The 17,979-nt window shown below is 45.1% G+C and overlaps 4 protein-coding genes across 4 annotated transcripts; 1 reads left to right on the forward strand and 3 right to left on the reverse strand.

Annotated features, from left to right (window-relative positions):
* Window positions 1–212: 212 nt before the first annotated feature.
* BX661DRAFT_174498 (uncharacterized protein) lies at window positions 213–539 on the reverse strand (the record flags this gene model as incomplete). The annotated part of the gene is made up of 1 exon (XM_051533907.1): window positions 213–539. One exon carries the CDS (start codon window positions 537–539, stop codon window positions 213–215), a length of 327 nt encoding a protein of 108 aa, XP_051388402.1.
* Window positions 540–2,039: 1,500 nt separating this feature from the next.
* Window positions 2,040–2,531, forward strand: BX661DRAFT_191682 (uncharacterized protein). The gene has a single exon (XM_051537683.1). It carries the CDS (start codon window positions 2,207–2,209, stop codon window positions 2,414–2,416), a length of 210 nt encoding a protein of 69 aa, XP_051388403.1. The 5' UTR covers window positions 2,040–2,206; the 3' UTR covers window positions 2,417–2,531.
* A 4,119-nt stretch (window positions 2,532–6,650) lies between these two features.
* On the reverse strand, window positions 6,651–7,038 carry BX661DRAFT_191691 (uncharacterized protein; the record flags this gene model as incomplete). Its single annotated transcript, XM_051537684.1, has 2 exons — window positions 6,651–6,946; window positions 7,009–7,038. The coding sequence occupies 2 exons, from the start codon at window positions 7,036–7,038 to the stop codon at window positions 6,710–6,712; spliced, it is 267 nt and encodes an 88-aa protein (XP_051388404.1). The 3' UTR covers window positions 6,651–6,709.
* A 9,286-nt stretch (window positions 7,039–16,324) lies between these two features.
* Window positions 16,325–17,154, reverse strand: BX661DRAFT_191696 (uncharacterized protein). Its single transcript, XM_051537685.1, has 2 exons — window positions 16,925–17,154; window positions 16,325–16,780 (listed from the first exon to the last, which is right to left on the reverse strand). The coding sequence occupies exons 1-2, from the start codon at window positions 17,078–17,080 to the stop codon at window positions 16,748–16,750; spliced, it is 189 nt and encodes a 62-aa protein (XP_051388405.1). The 5' UTR covers window positions 17,081–17,154; the 3' UTR covers window positions 16,325–16,747.
* Window positions 17,155–17,979: the final 825 nt, after the last annotated feature.

A 17,979-nucleotide genomic window follows, 5' to 3' on the forward strand; every position in this document is an offset into this window, starting at 1 on the left:
CAGACAAGCATCGCCAACATGCGTCGCAGATTCTCTGGCTGCACGACCTCCGCCAGTGCAGCCGGGGCCACGGCCGTCTCCCGCGACATGCACAGGTACCAGAGTGAGCACAGAATCAGATGGTTGGTGTATGCATACTTGCCTGTCGCCAGCCTATGACACGGTTAATGCACCAACCCTGGGCATGCTGTCAGCTGCATCTTGCCGACACCTCACGACACAAACTCATGAAGAAGCCCAATGCCCCACGAGGACATGCCTTGGTCATCCTGGCGGACACACAAAGTGATGACATCGACGGCACCCAACTCCAGCAGCTGCACCATCTGCGGATTCGCTACCTCCGTTGCGTTTTCTTCTGCTGCTGGCAGCCGATACGCTGTGAGAAAAGTGTACAGCTGCATGAGGCTCTCCAGCAGCATGCGCAAAAGCTTAAGCTTAGCCACTGACTGGCGTGCGACACCGAGCAATGCAGACAGAAACGCCAGATCGATCATCCGCCGGTGGTACTCAGTGCGCAGCGCAAATTTCTTTGCCATGGTCACACCTACCAACAAGTGCAGCGTCTGATTGCTGTCTCCGCTTGCTGCCGCCTCAGGCCGAGCCGTTGGCTGACTGCAGAAGTACCTCGCTGAAAACCTCAAGAAGCCCCCAGCCAACTGCCTGCCGCATGTGCCGCTTGGATACTTCCGGGTCCGACACGTCCAGCAGCCCGAGCAGCGTGGTGGCTGCCCGCATCGCCACTTCTTTCTCTCTGGGCGCGCCCATAGCGTCTACCAGCGCCTCGATGCCGCCGGCCCAAACCAACCTGCCGACCTGCTGCGGCATCATCACCAGCACCTGCAGCAACACAGCTGCCCGCAACCAGCCCTCCTCCTCTGCTGTTGAACTTCCCTGAGCCTGCGCGACTATCAGCTGCAGCATCTCTCACCGCATGGCCATATCGAGTACCAGCTCAGACACAGTATCCTGCAGCTTAAAGTTGGCTGAATGCAGTATCAAATGTGCCAAGGAATTAACCATTTCGGGCATCTGAATGTCGAATGCCACCTCATTGTCCGCACCCTATTTTAGAATTATTGGTCCCGGCGCACCAGGCGTGTCGCTGTCGCTGTTTTTGTCTGTGTAGCAGAAATCTAACTCATATTGTGATTGGTCCAAAAGATGCGAAAGTACCTCCTGGTACGTGCCAAGCGCTGCCCCAATGCCAATTGCGAGGTAGTACCGACTATCGTCTATGCTAGCAAAAGATTATTGAAAGTATGTGAAAAATACTAAATTGTAAAATGTGAAATTGGAATTGGAAAGGAAAGGAAAATGATAAAATGGAGCAATTAGAAAGAAAACATTAAAATGGAATCATTTGGCAAAAAATAAAAATCGAAATTTATGGATACAATCAACCTTAAGTAAAATTGGGCAATGTGCGAGTTTAAAAGTATTTCTTGTTTACAGTTAAAGTGATTGGTGGATCTGTGAATCTGTAAATAAGATAGACAAGAGTTAAAAACTTTATTTAATATAATCAGGAAAATATGAGTAAAATGTAAATATTTTATCTTTTGCAGTTAATTTTTTGGGATCAAAAATATTTATTAAAACAAAAAAAACCTAAAGTGCTGACTTTTTGAATGACCCAGCATTGATCTCGTCCCCAGCTGGCCGCTTAAGCTGGCCATTATCCTCTTTGAGGAGCTCAATCGCCTTGGGATGCATAAACTTAGGAGCAGCATCCCAGTTGGCCCGTCGGACAAATTTCTTGTCTGCCCAGAGCTGGTGGTTCATAACCTTGTTTTCTGGTTCAAACAGGAACCGGCGCATTGCACAAATAAGCATTATGAGCCTAGGGTTAATATTTTTAACACCAAACTCCTCCAGCAAGACAGCATCCTCTTGGATTAAACCCCACCTTACGATGGCAAGGGATGGAGAGTCTAGGAACTTGAAGCCCTGAACATCATCCCTCTCAGTATAAGCTGGGCGCACTGCATCCATAATGACATAGAAAAGACTCTCCAAGTCGTCAAGGATACCCCGAATGGGGTTTCTACTAAGAATGGGAATTCCCATGAAAAGTGACGTCCCTGTAAATGGATCCTTGGCCACCTCCACCTGTCCCACTGTTGTCGCCTTGAACCCCCACTGCTCGGCAACCTCAATGTGTTTGAGTTGAGTTGTGTCAGGGTCATCAGCAGCATCCCTGGAAATGTCCTCAGCAGTACCCCAGCCAATGGCCTTAGCACAGCCCCAGTCAATGACCTTGGCACAGCCCCAATCAATGACATACACCCTGCCATTCTTTTTGACACACACATTTCCTGCTGAGATGTCCCTATGCAGGAGACCAATGTCATTTGCCTGGGCAAGGCACAGGGTCAGCTGCTTGATAAACCTAGGAACCAGCTCGTCCTTCTGATCATTAGTCTTGCCTTTCAGATACTCGGCCATTGACTGGCCACAGTCCTCCATGAGCACAAACTCCAGCCGGTATCCATTGAGGTTGCTAATGAGCAGGCCACTCAAAAATATCTCAGGAATACCTTCGACTGGTCTCTTGTTGAGGATAGCATATGCGGCACCCTCGGGCAAACGATTGACTGGGGTCCAGGAAAGCTTCAGCACAGCATCATGCTTCCTATTGAATTTCCCCTTGAGTAAATGGGCATGGCGACCAACCATGTATGAATGACGTGCTATTGTCTTCTCGACACAAAATGAAGCAACAACATTCTCACCATCCTTGACATCCTTGGAAACCGAGTATAGAACTTCTGTCTTCAAGTCACCCTTGTTCTCCACATTGACTTCCTGTGAAAAAATGAAAGAGCCAAGTCTCTTTGAGACATCGCAAAAATGCCCAAAGATGTCCGACTCAAGAGTCAGCAGAAACCAAAGCCGCATGAGGCATTTCTGGATATCTTCAGCTCCGTTATACATCCAATAATCAGTATCAAAGCATATATCACCAAACTCAACGACATACAGTTTGTCACGATAATATGCATGAAGCGTCAAAAGGTGTCCATGGAGGTAGAAGACGGGCGCAAACGTGCGGGTTGCCTGCTTATCATTAAGCACATGGCCGTAATCTGCGAGCTGGCCGCGAGTATCCTCTGGGGGTCCACTGAAAGCTGGATCCACCTTGGCCTCAAGTATAACATGGACGGAATTAATGTCCCGTGTTATGTACCCGTGGTAAAATGCGATAGCTGGCTTGTGCGGAGTGCCTTGTATGACATCCCTCTGATGGACCATCGCAATAAGCCTGCACTCTGGGATTGGAGTTTTGCCTGCCGGAATAACTCTATTTGCGACACAAACTGCATTGTCCATCGCGTCGAAGAGGAAGATAAAATACTTGGCCAAACGAGCTTCCTTAGTCAACCTCATCAATTTCCCCGAGTGCTTTTTGAAAATGTCAGCAATGGGAAAATCGTCGAATTCGTTAATCGCGTAACGTGCATTGGCTACAATGCCCTTGCTATCAGCCACTGGCGACCCCCTGGCTATGTCGAGGAAGAGATCAGGCCAATCCTTGATGAACCGTTTATACCGCTGCTCCACACCCAGCGATTCGACAAAGTCATCGAACAGATAACTGTCTCTTATGTTATCGCCTAGGCATTTCAGAAGCCACTGACGGCGCTTATCACGTACGTGGTCGGTCTCCCATTCCTCTGGTGGCAGGTTTGCCTTGGTTTGACTTTCAGTGGACGTTTGGAAAGTGCCGTCCGTTTTGCTCTCCTAATAAAATAAAATTAAGTAGCCAATTTGTCATTTGTAATCAGTCATACTTTTTTTTTAAAATTTCAAATGAACAACTGCAAAGCGAATAAAGGTCAAAATAAAACATTGACTGATTCTACTTACTCCTGTTTCGGTAGGTGGAGTTAACTCAGACATTGTTGTAGGAGAGAGAGAAAGAGAGATAGAAATTGAAAAATTAATAAAATAAAAGTAGAGAAAGAAAAGGAAAAAGAAAACAAACTGTGTGAAATGAAAAAACAAGTGTTAAAAATAGAAGCAAAGATGAAAAATTGGAAATGTGGAAAAATTTTAGCGATAGATTGTGCTAAAAACTAGAAACAATAACAATAAACAAACAATATTATAATATAAACAAACAAAATATAAACAAAAAATTTTGGGCTTTTTGTGCTCACATTTGGTTGGCTGAAATATGGAAACAAGAAATAATTATATTTACGGACTAATTTCCAATTGCCATTGTTCTCTCCCTTGTACATTGTTTTTGCCTTTGTTGCTTTTTTGGGGGCATGCTGACCCGTCATTGAGTCAAAGATAAAAGACAGTTCAGAGTGAATTGTCTATTCAAAGTGTTTGCAGCAGCCAGAAATTAGAAGCCGGGTCATACAAATGAATCATGGACCTCTGAACTAAAATGGAGGTGATCAAATATCTAGCAAAAATATATTGTCAGTAATCAAGTAGCATTTTGACCAAAGCATTTTTAGTGGAAAAACAAATGAAAATGCAATGCTTTTTTTACTTTCAGCTTCAGTTTCTGCCTCTTTCCGCTTGTTCTTCACATTGTGCTAGCACAAAACATTAACCGATTGGAGAGTAGCACAAGTATGCTCCACATAATGATGAAAAATATGTGCACTCTGGCCAACAAATACGTCCAAGTATGCGTATAAGTAGACTCGCCAGCCATCAGAACCGTTTTTCCATTTAACCGGTCTTCAAAAATACACCTGACCATAGCCTGAACAACCTGCTCGCAGATTATAGCCAACTCTGCGCCCAATTTATTCCTGGGCAACATCCTGCCGCCACCACCGCCGTCCACCAAACCGTCAACATAATAGGGTGCCAAGGCACACCATCTGGCATTATCCTTCTGTATGCGACTAGCCTCAGTAAAATGTATCAGACCGGCATTCATCGTGGCAAACACCTCCCCTTCCTTGCTGAAAACTAACCCAGCCATCACTGCGACATTGACCACCATGCCCTGCTTGCCCGCCTGGCAAAAATACCACGAGAACACCCAGGATGCCAAAAATGGATGTGCAAAAATTAACGTCAATGCTGTTACAGATAAGCTGCATGTCCTTGGCATCCAATGTTTCATCGGCCAGGCTGTGTGCATTATTGACTAGAATGTCCAGTTGGCCAAAAGTCAATACCACGGCCTATATCATTAGCCGGACCTCCCATTGTTGGCGTAGGTTGAATTTGATATAGATTGTATGGGTTGGCAAGATAGCGCTGAGTTCCTCGTCTGTACCATTGGACAGTGAGTCAACAAGCACCAGGGGGGGGCGCCCAGGGCAGATATATGGTGTGCAAGTTAATGGCCAACGGCGGCAAACGCACCTATTATAAGAACATTCCTATCTTGGAGTAAATTGGAATCAGTCATTAAAATAGGAAAACATTTTGTTTTAATAATTAACAAACTAATATACAAGCCTAGCGTAGAAATATAAAAATAATAATAAACAAGAGAAAGTTGACTATGTTTGCATGTCTGTGTGTCTGTATCTGTTATTAAAAATAAGGTGAATAATAGAGACGGGCGACCATGCATAAAGTGCATTTTTTTGTTTCGAGGACTGACCAGAAATATTATCATTACAGTAAATAATAAGCAAAATAACCGGTCAGCCTCAGAATTTCAAACATCGAAGTTACACTTTGAAAATTTCGTAGTGTAATACTCTTATAATAAGAGGATGTGTGTAGAGCACTATGATATAGTGTTAGAGGTGGGGTGTTAATTTTTAAAGGTTTTTATTATCAATGGGATTAAAAGCGTAGCTGAGGCCGACCTCATATTATATGTCTCATTGCTTTTATTGTGCATTTTACCAATTGAGCACTCCGTTGGTGAGAACCGGTTTTTCTGTAGAAAGATAGTGTTTTGGCGTATCAAGGTTGTGATCTTTGCATATGCACATCCATGTATATACATTATCAAATGGGAGGCATATCAGGGTGTCATTATTATGTCCCCTGATTTGATCCTACATGGTACCACCATCTATGCCCTGTTAATTGGCATGTCGAGATTAAGGGCCGTGAAACGAGTTCTCATCAACATCCACTTCCATATCATCAGGCTGCTCAACATCATGGATTTTCTTTTTCACTTTTTCAACTTTTCAATATCTTTACACTTTTTTAAAGGTTACTTTTATTGTCCAAGCATAATGTAGATACCGTTGGTAAAAAACAAGGGAAAACGGCTGTGTGTTTACTTTATTAGGGCTAAAGTATTTTGTGACTAAAAAATAAGCTGGTGAAAGTATCAATCAAGAAAAATATATTTTATGTGGTAGGGACAAAGAGACGGAAACATGTTTTTTGCGTATGTTATTTTCCCACTAAAGACAAGCTGCAACGGCGCAGGCGTTCTATTGTCACTCAGTGGCACTATTCAGCGTGTATACGCTGTAAAATGGCCTAAAAGTGCATTAGCGGTCTAAAAAGCCCAAAGTCTAAAACACCGGTTACATACAAACAAAACACCTACAGGGGCTAGTTAAAATAAACAAGCTAATTATTTAAACACTGGAGCAGCTTACCCGTTGCGTAAAACCCGCGAATAAAGCAGCTATCAATCAGCGCATATGAGCAAAACAACCTTTTTCTTTTCTTTTCCGCATGTTTTATTTGTTACTCTAGTATTAAAATTATTATTAATTGATCAGCAACGATGCGCTTTTTTGCTAGCACAACACTACTTCAAAATTAGAAAGTATGAGGCCACATGTACCGCAAAAGTATAAAATCTGGAAACTGACCAGCCAAAAAGGAAAACAAGTGCAAACCTAGCAAGAGGGGGGCTGATAAGAATTGCCAAAAGGACAAGGAGGCAGACAAATATGTAGTAAAAGTAAATAAAACATATAGCACATTTCAGCAGCAATGAACTTTGCTCAGTGACATGAGGGTTTTCTGAGCAGCAGAAGCAAGACTAGGGCACCAGGTGTGTTTAAGTTTTGTTTAAAAATACAAGGTAACAAGCCAAGGCCGCACAAACAGCAAGATAAGCGTTGGATAAGACATTAAATAGTGTTTTGTTTAAAAGTGCGCAAATAATAATTCAGATGCCCGTTATTAAGCCTGAGTGGGGGGTCAATAGGTGAAACGCTCTGGAGCATGCGACAAAACCATTGGGAGTAGCTACCTCACTTACAAAGGCCCACTAAACAGGCGGCAATAGAGTATTTGATACCATGAAGCTTTAAAGCTAGCGAGATGCACATGCATCAAGGAAAATTGAAAGTATCCATGAAGGGACCTTAGTAGCTAATAGACCAGCTAGGCACTGGGTATTACAGGGAAAGTCAACTACACCGCTGTAAAACTAGTTGCTAACAATATGCTCAGTTTAACTCAAAGCCCGGATAAAGGAAACCTCGACAGCCCGTGCAATTTGCCGACCCACAGTACCTAAAATAAAAATGGATAAATATACATTTATATAAATCAAGGTGTCACTAATTACAGCATCTCGCGACATTCCAGCACTTAAGGGGACCCGGGATAAACATTAAAACCACAAGAGCACTGAGGATAAAGACATATACGCTCGTTTCAAATGGCTGTTGCAATTCAGGAGCTATTGGAGCAAGCATTATCCTAATAACCATTCATATAATTGGCGCATTGCGCACTCTCGGCTCTTGTCAAATAAAATGTTTTTATGGCACTCGTATCTATCACCCTCCTCTTGGCTGAGAATAAATGGACATATCTACAGCTGTGCCATTTATTCATTTTTAATACGTATTTTTTATTTTATCGGTTTTCTATATTCTATTCTATTTTGTTCTGCCCAACATGTCTTTTATTGAAACAATATTTTTAGCCTTTACATACAGTGCTGCACAACCGAATAATATGGAGGTAAATGTTGAGATTGATATTCAAGTGACTGCTTTCCGTTTTCATACCGACTGATAGAAGGCAAATATTATCATGGAGTATTAGGCCAGGGAATCAATAATAACATCCAGATATGATCCCCCTTTTATAACGCGCGTGCATACGCAAAGATTGCAACACCGACACACCCAATATTTGGGCTGCTTGCAAAAAAGCCAGTACACATTATCAGTGATTAAAACGGCTAGCGTGTAGGACAGGGCAAAGTCGGGGATGGCACACACATACGCATATATATGTCAAAGCTGATCTTAATTCTACTTTTGATTTCCTTGGCAATAAAAATTATTGCAAAACTCATACATATCATATAGCACTATTCGCATGGTGCTCGACACAATCATAACACATGTAAATGGTTTTATATTCATAATTTATAGTTTATCTATGGTGTAGCACTACGGAACGCCTGTTTTGACCCCCATTCGTGGAGAAGAAATATGAATGACCCTGGTACACAATAAGTGGCTGACAGTGTCGCTGCAGGGCGTTTCTACTGTACTTTCTCGCTTATTTGTCTCTTGGTCACTTCAGTGGAGCTTTTATTAATAACATTTATTTGAGAGGTTATTTAGCTATTTAGTTATTTTCTAATTACTTATTTAAATATGGTTGTTGTTTAGGAATAAAGACCGCATTTTCTTTATTTTATTGTCAGTGCACCCATCGGCTATTGGGGATTTGACTGGCACTGACTACTATTGCGATTTTAAGTATTCAAATAAGATGATATCTCTTTGTATTACATTATAAGCCAGAACTAAACCGGATGGCACAGTATAATACCATGATGCAACAAAAGTTCTGGGTTATCAATTCGAGACGGTGCCCTGGCTATTGTCACGGTCTCTGAATTGTTTCTTTGACAATCCTTATACGCGGAAGCAACCGGTTCTACGGAAAATATGGCGCTGAAATAAGAGTGCATCTGCTTGTCCAAATCAATTGTGTAGTATTCACGGATAGGCCCGACAATGTACAGGCTTATGCTATTTGATAGTTATGCAGGGCATTTCCAGATCTCAGCGCCAATAAATGGCTACTTACAAAGACAAGTGGTCTGAGCTCAAAAAGAGTGCGTGTAAGTGTTTGAAATATGAAAGTATGGCCATGCAGGTCTTGATAATCACTGCGAATAAAAAAGTCTAAATCATTTGTTGGATGATCCCAAGCTATGAATGCAGAGCGATGTTTTTAAATACAGAAATCAGGCCAATAGTTATAAAAGTAGCTAATAACTTTTTCTCTGGCGTGCTCATTATTCCAAAATAAAGCTGACTGCCCACCATCATAATACTTTTTTCTTTCTTTTCCCCCTCTTTTTCTTCGGGCTTTTATTTGGAACACTTTCTTTATTTCCCAATGCATGTGTAGTTTGCTGATAGTCACTGCTATAAATCTGTTTTACGTGTTCTCTTTGCCCTTTGCATACATTAGAAGGGAAGCTTCCTTTTGTTTTAAATTTCAACACTTCAAAACTTCAATTTTCTAGTAAAAATTATTATCCTTATTCTTTTTTTGATCTCTAGCCTTTCAGCGATTTATTTTTATTATAAAAATGAACATTATGCCTTTCAGCCCAATCCGCCAGATACACAAAGCAGTGTGCGCAGATATCAGTTGCGAGACTTCCAGCAACCCCAAGTCACAGAAGCTGATTCGCAAGCCATCGCACCAGCTGGTGCGCAAGTCGTGCACTTCTACTTTTATTAAGACCACCGGCACTAAGAGCAAGGTGGCAGACGCCGATGCTTTCATTGTCCATGTCGATGACGGTTACTTCAGCAACGGTTCTACACATATTAGGGTCTAGTTTGCGCTTACCAACATTTGAGTCCACACTTGCTGGCATTGAGGAAACATATGCCCTCGAGCACGAAAATACACGCCGCGAACTCGAGGTTCTCGCCAATACCAAGGCAACATATAGCCAGGCTACGGCGACACTTGCCAACAAGCTCAAGCACGTACGCTGTAGTATTGAGGAGATCGTTAAAGCCAATATGGCACATACTTAGGTTATGGCGGCTATTGCCCATGAGCTTGGAAATGCATTCCACGCCATTGAGGAGTTTAACAACGCTGAAGCAGTACACGCCTAGGCCAACAAGGCCCTTACCAGTCAGCTCGATGACGCGCACCACACGATTGAGGAGCTCTGCCAGCACGCAAATCTGAGTGAGGCTACCATTACCAACGCTGAGACGTGAAATAAGGCGTTGGAGGACCGACTCGAGTCTGCAAATGAATCCTTATTCAAGCAGGAACTGGCCAAAATAAATTATATGCTAGCCGACAAAAACAAGCTTCAACACAAATGTAGGCGCTCTAACAAGCTGAATCGGAAGTACAAGAACGCGAGTATCGAAAACACCAAGTTGAGCAAGGAGACGAATGATACGGTGCTATTGCTGAAGGCACATCAATAAAATTGTCAAAAAGCAGCATATCTCGTAGCACCGGTGGTAGCTTGCTAATAGGCGCGGAACTACCGATGCCAACCCTGGCATGGTCACACCCATGTGTTGCGCCTTGTGCATGTACGTATGTATACATAGCTTGGCAACTACACCAAAATATTTCCTAGTTGTGATCAAGCCAGGGAAACCTTACGAACCACGCATTTTCATTTTCACATTTTCACATTTTCATCTTGTAACAACAGTAAATCATTTTTAACCACTCACACCTGGCACCGAAGGGCAAAGAAAAGAACCCCCAAATATTTAGCTGTGGAGGCATCGGCTAAGGGGATCCGTCTGTTATGAGTGGGGAGGGATATTGGTCGCATTTGATTATTTTTGTCAATAACACGTCTTTCTGCCTTTTGTATTTTTTGTATTGCTTTTTTATTTTCTCATTCCACAGTAATATCTGCGCAAAACTTTCGTATTCAGCAAATTAAAGGCAAATGTCGTTTGCGGCAATTCAATTTAGGCGTTCCACAGCGGCAGGTCGTCTGAATTTTGCAAGTGCAGGGGTAAATTTCGCGCGTGGCCAGACTCTGTTTAGAAGCAGAGCAAGCCGCTATTTATCTTTCTCACCAAGCAAAGGACATCAGGGCTCCCAGGCGCCCAAGGGATCTGTTCCGCGGCATCCTCGCCACTGGAAGCGTGCAGCTATTGTGGTGACTACGGCACTCGGGATTGGCGGGTATGTCGTGTATAACTACGACACTGCATACTTGGTGGCATCCAGCGCATACCGCAGCGCAATAGTGGCCAAGGTTACGTGCCAGGTGGCATGGGACTACTACCGCAACTTTCCCGAGCTGCCGTTAGAGAACGACCCAAGCATTAGCGCGGATGAGCGGCAGCGGATTTTGGGTGTGCGCTCATCCGTGCACCTGCGTTCAGCAGAGAGACTGAAGAGGGTGCTGATGGTGAATGGCGGTATTTATATCAAGTTGGGACAACATTTAAGCGCAATGCAGTATATACTGCCGATGGAATGGTGCACAACGATGCAGTCGCTGCAGGATCAAAATACGGCCAGCTCAGTAGAGGATGTTGGTCACACCATCCACATAGACACTGGAAAGACTATCGAAGAATTGTTTTCCGAGTTTGACGAGGTGCCCATTGGTGTTGCGTCCCTGGCACAGGTGCACCGCGCTATCCTGCGCGAGAGCGGCCAAGAGGTAGCAGTCAAGGTGCAGCATCCAATGGTGCGCACGTACAGTGACATTGACATTGCTACGACATCGGTCATGCTAGAGTTTATACACAGCATCTTCCCGGATTTCAAGTTCATGTGGGTGGGCGCTGAGCTGCGCGAGAGCCTTCCTCACGAGCTGGACTTCCGTAACGACAAGACCAACGCAGAGCAGGTGGAGTGGAACTTTGCCGCGCACGCTGATATTCCGCTGGTTGTGCCAAAGATGCTGCAGGCAGCGGAGCGTGTTTTGATAATGGAGTTTATCCGCGGCCAGCGCTGTGACGATCTGGCGTTCCTGCGGCAGCACGGCATTAGCCCTTCCGAAGTGTCTCGCGAAATTGGCCGTGCATTTGCTGAAATGACCTTTGTGCACGGCTACCTGCACTGCGACCCGCATCCAGGCAATCTGTTTGTGCGCCCGCGCGACCGGAAGCAGACCACGCATGGGTATAACTTTGACCTGGTTCTGCTGGACCACGGGCTGTATCGCCAGTTATCGTCGCGCTTTCGCTACGAGTATTCCGAGATGTGGCGCGCGCTCATGCGCGGCAACAAGGACCAGATTATCTACTGGTCACATAAGCTTTCGGGAACCGATCTGTATCGCCTGTTCTCAATCATTCTCACCGGGCAGAACTGGGAAACTATAGAGTCCAAGTCGCTGACGGGGTCTTCTACACCACTGCGGCTCGACATAGACACTCTGAGAGAGGAGCAGCCCGATTTGCTGCGCCAGATCGCCGAGATTTTGTCATCGGTGCCACCGGTCTTGCGTCTTGTGCTGAAGACTAACGATTTGTTGCGCATGATCGACAAGAAGCTGTTCGCCGATCAGCCGCCTGCAGTGCAGCAGCACGCACAGACGCGGACGTGGCTGCGCGTGAGCCATTATTGCTTAATTGCAATTCGTAATGCGCGCGCGGCCGATATCAACCACAATGACTCGCGCCTGGGCTTTATAAAGACATCGTCGAGGCTGTCCCGGCTGCTGCTGAACTGGATTAGGTTCTGGGTTTACGACACCACGCTATCCGCGTATAGCGTCTTCTTGACTATCGAGGATGTATTTATTCGCTGGCGTGCGATGCTCACACATTTGGTCACCCATGCATAAGCCATAACTAAGCTGCGCCAGTTGTTACGAGAATCGCATCAAAAAGCGTGCTTGTTTTGTGGTGTGATCATCATATGCCGCTTTGCGGCTTTTTTTACTTCTTTTTTTCTTCCTTTTCGCATTTTTTTGTTTGTTATACACAAGTACAATTTATTTTATATTTCAATTTACATTTAAAAACCGCCATGCTCGCTGACTTGTTAAAAGAGCTGAAGAGGGCCAGGGAGGAGAACAGGGCAAACCAACTGCCCCCGCCGGAACCAAAGCGCGTGGCTGTGTCTGCTGCGGAAACAAATTCAATTTACAATTCAAGAACAGAAATAACGAATTTAACTTCTAATTCTAATTCTAATTCGGCAAACAAAAACGCACCAACATTACCCACCGGCGGTGCTGGCAGTGGTACTGTTGACGACGATGACCTGCTGGACTATGATCTAGGAGATCTCGACGACATGCTTGATGGCTTCAACCCAGAGGAGGACAACACGCTGGTGGACCATACGCAGGGTTTCCTTGGTTTCCAGCCAGGAAAAATGCCGGCTATCATTCTGCCGTCACAGCCACAGCAAAAGGCGCAGCAGCAATCTCAAGACCAGTCTGGGTCGCAGTTCTGCATATCCGCAGTTGGCAAATCATCCGCAGCCGCCACACTTGCGAAATTCGCATATCAAACACCAGTCCGGCCGCAAAACCAGAGGAGCACTATAATTACAAGGGATGTGCAAGGAGCAGCCACCACACTTTCCCAATACACGTTAACCACACCCGTCGCAACCACCAACGCAATTGCTACTGCCGCTGCCATTCCTGGTACAAGTACGCACACAAGTGGTGGCGGCAGCAGCAGCGGCGGGAGCCCTGCCAACAAAATTGGCGGCCAGGTGAAAACCATAGAGCGCACCCTCGTCGAGGGCAACCGCCATGGGGGTTCTGCGAGCTCGCGCAGCCGCAATGAAATTCCAGGACCTGCCGGGACCATCAACACCCCGGCGGCAATCGAACTAAACGAAATATGCATGCCGACCCAGCGCCCAACACCAGCCTTCAAAACCCCACTTTCCCGGCGCACTCGCGCCGAGCAAGCTTCTGAGGCTGACTTTGAGGGCGGCACATGGGCTGCCATGGTCGACCACCTTAACCTGCCTCCATACACGCCGCGAACCGCGAAACGCGTCCAGGACATGGGTGAAATTGGCATATCAATTCGCCAGGTGCTGGGTAAAGTGAAGCAGACGCAGAAGGTTTCGAGAATGCTTGTGCAGATTCGCGATGTTGGCACTGGCAGTGAGATGGATGCGAGTGCTGTGGTGGTTGATCCGACAGGCGAGATGGAGGCATCGATACATGCCGGGGTTTTGCGTGATTTGGGCAGGGAATGTACGGCGGGGACATCGGTTATCTTGGATAATGTCGTTGTTATGGTCATGCCCGGTGCGCTGCCGTTTTTGGTCATTACTATTGCTGTGGTCAGCCGCGTGTTTACCGTGCAGGTTGGCGGGTCGAGGTGCAACCCTATTGTGTTGTCCCAGACGCAGCCCCAGATCCAACAGTCTGAGATAGGCACTCCGATAAACGCGCCACGCAGGATAAATGAAAATAATGGCAGCAGAAGCAGCGCAGTTGAGGTTGGTTTGCCAGGGGACACTAGGGATGGCCAGAACGGCCAGAACGACGACATATTGGACATGTTGGACGGCACCGATGCCCTGGATGCATTCGCCGCCGACGACGACATGTTGGATATTCTCGATTCATCCATATAACTTTACATCCAAAATTTACACTTTAAATGTTTAAATGATACGAAATAGACAATAAAAAGGAGAGGGGTTAGTTGTAGAAATTGGCGCGCTTGAGCTCAAGGGCCTTTTTGTACGGCGGACTGATGGGCATCTGCATCGGGTCCAGCTGGTGGTACGGCTCGTCATCGTCTATTTCCAGCGGATACGTCATATCAGAATCAAACCCGCGCAAATCGCCACAGGCGACAAAGGGCACGATAACGCGGTTACTCCCAACAATAGGCTGATCCGGACCATACGGCACATCCATCAGTGGATTAGCCATATTAGGCACGTAATCCTCCGGCGGATTATACTCCAAGCACACGATAAACGCCTCAATACTCGAGTTCCTCGACGACCTTGGTTTAGCCACATGAACGGTGCGGAAAAATATCTTGAGCTGCGCATACAACAGCGTAACATCTTTTCCTCTAAAGATCTTTGCCACAAAAGTGCCTCCCTTGCGCAAAACATGGGTGGTGATGTTGAGTGCGGCGAGGATCAGCTGTGCCTGGATGTACTCGTCTAGGTCATGCAGGCCTGTGACATCGGGGGCGCCGTCGCTGACAACGAGATCAGCCTGGGCCCCGTCAAAGTGCGAGACTATTTGTTCGGCTGTCGATAATTTTGTTATGTCGCCTTGGATCTGTGTGACACCTGGGAGCGGCGCCATGGCCTGGAGATCAACGGCGACGATTTGTGGTGGCTCTTTGGTGTCAGTGTTGTTCTTTTGCAGCTCCTTACTGAGCACCTGTGACCAGCTTCCGGGTGCGGCGCACAAATCGACGGCTCTTGTGACACCTAAAACCAAATTTAAGTTGAATTGAATTGAATTGAATTGAATTGAATCGAATGCTTTTGGCTTATTCGCATTTTTTTGTGTTATTGTCGTACCTTGGAAAATGTTGAATTCCTCGTCGACCTGGAGCAGCTTGAATGCACTGCGGGCACGCCAGCCCTGCTCCTTGGCCAGTCTGTAGTATACATCGCGTTTGTCCTTTGAAGACTTGCCCATTTTATTGAGTGTATGGCAAATATAATATAATTTGAAATGAAGAAAAGAGAAAAAGAGAAAATGAGAAAAAGTTCTGGGCTTGAAACGATAAAAAATGAAATAAAAAATTGTGAACAAAAAACCTTTTCCTCCCCACAATAATTCGCAAGCAAAAGGATCAAGCCATCATCGGGTATAGAAATTATTCGGAATATATTTTTTTATAAGGTATTTTTATTTGTTTTGTTTTGATTAGTTTATTTTTATATATCGAAAGCATAAAATGTCAATGCCACAAAGACAGCTTGTCTCCTACGACGACATATACAGCGAGACAGAAGAAGAAATACTTGCATCACAGCAACAGCAACAGCAGCAGCAGCAGCAGCAACAAACCCACCGCCACATTGCTAATAATAACGACGACAACTACAGCGACGATGATAGCGCAGATGATTCAAAGGGAGACTGGGACGACACCGACCTTGTTCTTGCCTGGGACAACACCATTGCAGAATACCATCGGGAACACGCCCACTTGATGACAGACGAGGCATACAGAACTGTTCAACACAGAGACGAAAGCAAAGTGGGGCAGTGGTCGGCAGCACTGGATATTGAACCGGAGACGAAAAAGAAACGACGTGTTTCTGAAAAACAACAAGAGCATATGGATCCCAATGTACAACTATCCTTATCTTCGTCATTGTATAGCGGCGCAGTGGATGTGATGCCGCCGGCACCGCAGTCAGAAGAGGAAGCATTGTATAAACTTAACACAGCGTGGTATTACGCGGGTTACTATGCTGGCTACTATCAGGTAGAGTTTTTTGCTTATGTTTATGCTTTGTATTGTTATTTCATTTTGTTTTACTTTATGCGCTAGTGTATATTATAAAAAAAGCCTTGAAAATAATACTGCATTATATTCTAAAATAAAGAGAATTGTATGTATGTGTCATTTATTTGTAGGCATTTCGGTCGGGCGTTGGGAACGGAGGCAACACGGACTCTAGCGTAACGAGCATCGCAGCGGCGGGTATCATTAGTGAACAACATCAGCAGCAGCAAATGGAGAAAGAGGAGGAAGTGTAATTGAAACAAGCTCAGAGTTAGCCAATGCTCTTTTTGAAAAATCCTAATAATAAAACTAAATATTGTAGGAAAATAACAATAACCAAAACTACATATCCAAAACAAAACCAATTACACTGATTTTTGTTGATGTTGTTCAGCTGGAGCGGGTCAAACCCTATCCCAAAAATATATATCGTATTACTTTGCGTTTTCAGCAGCCTTCAGGGAAGCCTATAAAAAGATAAAGATAAAAAGAACAAGAAGCAGTAATAACACCCGCCAAAGTCAGTACACATATTCCAAATAAAAAACTATATTTTTTTGTTTTTGTTTATTGCTTGTGCTATTTTGTTTTCAGTTTTCAGTTTTTTTTACCCTTGCTTGCTTCTGGCGCATAATATCGGCATCGCCTTCCATTCTATTCTTAAGCTGAACTCCAGCGTTTCCTTCGACCTTTTTGTTCGATCCTGTCTTTTCCCCCCTCTTCATGTTGCGCTTACGAGCTTCCTCACGCTGATTTCCACGGGTCATGGTTTTATATGTTTTATTTTGGGAATTAAGGTTGGAATTGAAGCAGAAATTGAAAAATTAAAATTAAAATTGGTAGAAAGAAAAAAAAGAAAAAAAATTAGATAAAAAACAAAGTGAAAAGTGGAGGTTTGTAGAAGTTTGTAAAAAAAATTGAAACACGGTGACAACACTCCTTTCCCTCCCCCTTTTTGGTACTATTTTTATATCTCATGTTCTTTCCCTCTTCCATTGTATTGCACAGTAACATCACAAATATAAAACAGTATTGGATGGGTGAGGGGGCAAATTTTTTTTAGTTCATCTTATCCAAGGTACTCGCAGATCTTTTCCAAAAGCTCATTACCGCAGTCCTGCGACAGCTCCCAGATCATGATCCCGCCAAGCGCTCGTCTCAACACATAATCCGCCTTCCAGCTCACTGCCACAGCATCCTCATACGAAATCAAAACGCGCTCACTTTCGCTATACAGGATCGGAGCCTTCGCCTGATCATCCCAATAACTAGCGTACCCAGATCCAGGCAACAACTGCGCGCCCTTCAGGGCCTTGTAATCAAAGGATCCGGGCTCCCAAGTGCCATCAGGGACGCCCACAAAGGGACATCCGAGCCCCGGAAGTAGTGCCGGCCCCCCATCGGGCGACTGCCCCGGGTCCACATTGCTGAATCCACGAGCGTAAAACCCAACGCCCAGCACAATCCTGTGTGGCGGCACGCCCCGGGCAATATAATCAGACACGGTGTCGTGGGCAGAAAGCCCAGAGGAATTAGGCATGGCGGCAAACAAATTCTGCTGATGCGCGGTGGTCGATGACCAGGGTCCGGCAAAATCATACGCCATAATATTAATATGGTCAACAACCTCGGCGATAGCCGCCAGGTCCAAGTGGCGATAGACTGT

This window comes from Kickxella alabastrina (assembly GCF_025024165.1).
Source record: "Kickxella alabastrina strain RSA 675 chromosome Unknown BX661scaffold_129, whole genome shotgun sequence".
NCBI lineage: Eukaryota > Fungi > Kickxellomycota > Kickxellomycetes > Kickxellales > Kickxellaceae > Kickxella > Kickxella alabastrina.

Bases quoted from the DNA above. Each gene is read 5' to 3' on its own strand.
- BX661DRAFT_191696 (XM_051537685.1), bottom strand. From the start codon at position 17,080: ATGACCCGTGGAAATCAGCGTGAGGAAGCTCGTAAGCGCAACATGAAG. The intron at 16,781-16,924 runs GTAAAAAAAACT...ATCTTTTTATAG, and splicing joins TGCGCCAGAAGCAAGCAAGG to GCTTCCCTGAAGGCTGCTGA.
- BX661DRAFT_191682 (XM_051537683.1), top strand. From the start codon at position 2,207: ATGTCCTCAGCAGTACCCCAGCCAATGGCCTTAGCACAGCCCCAGTCA.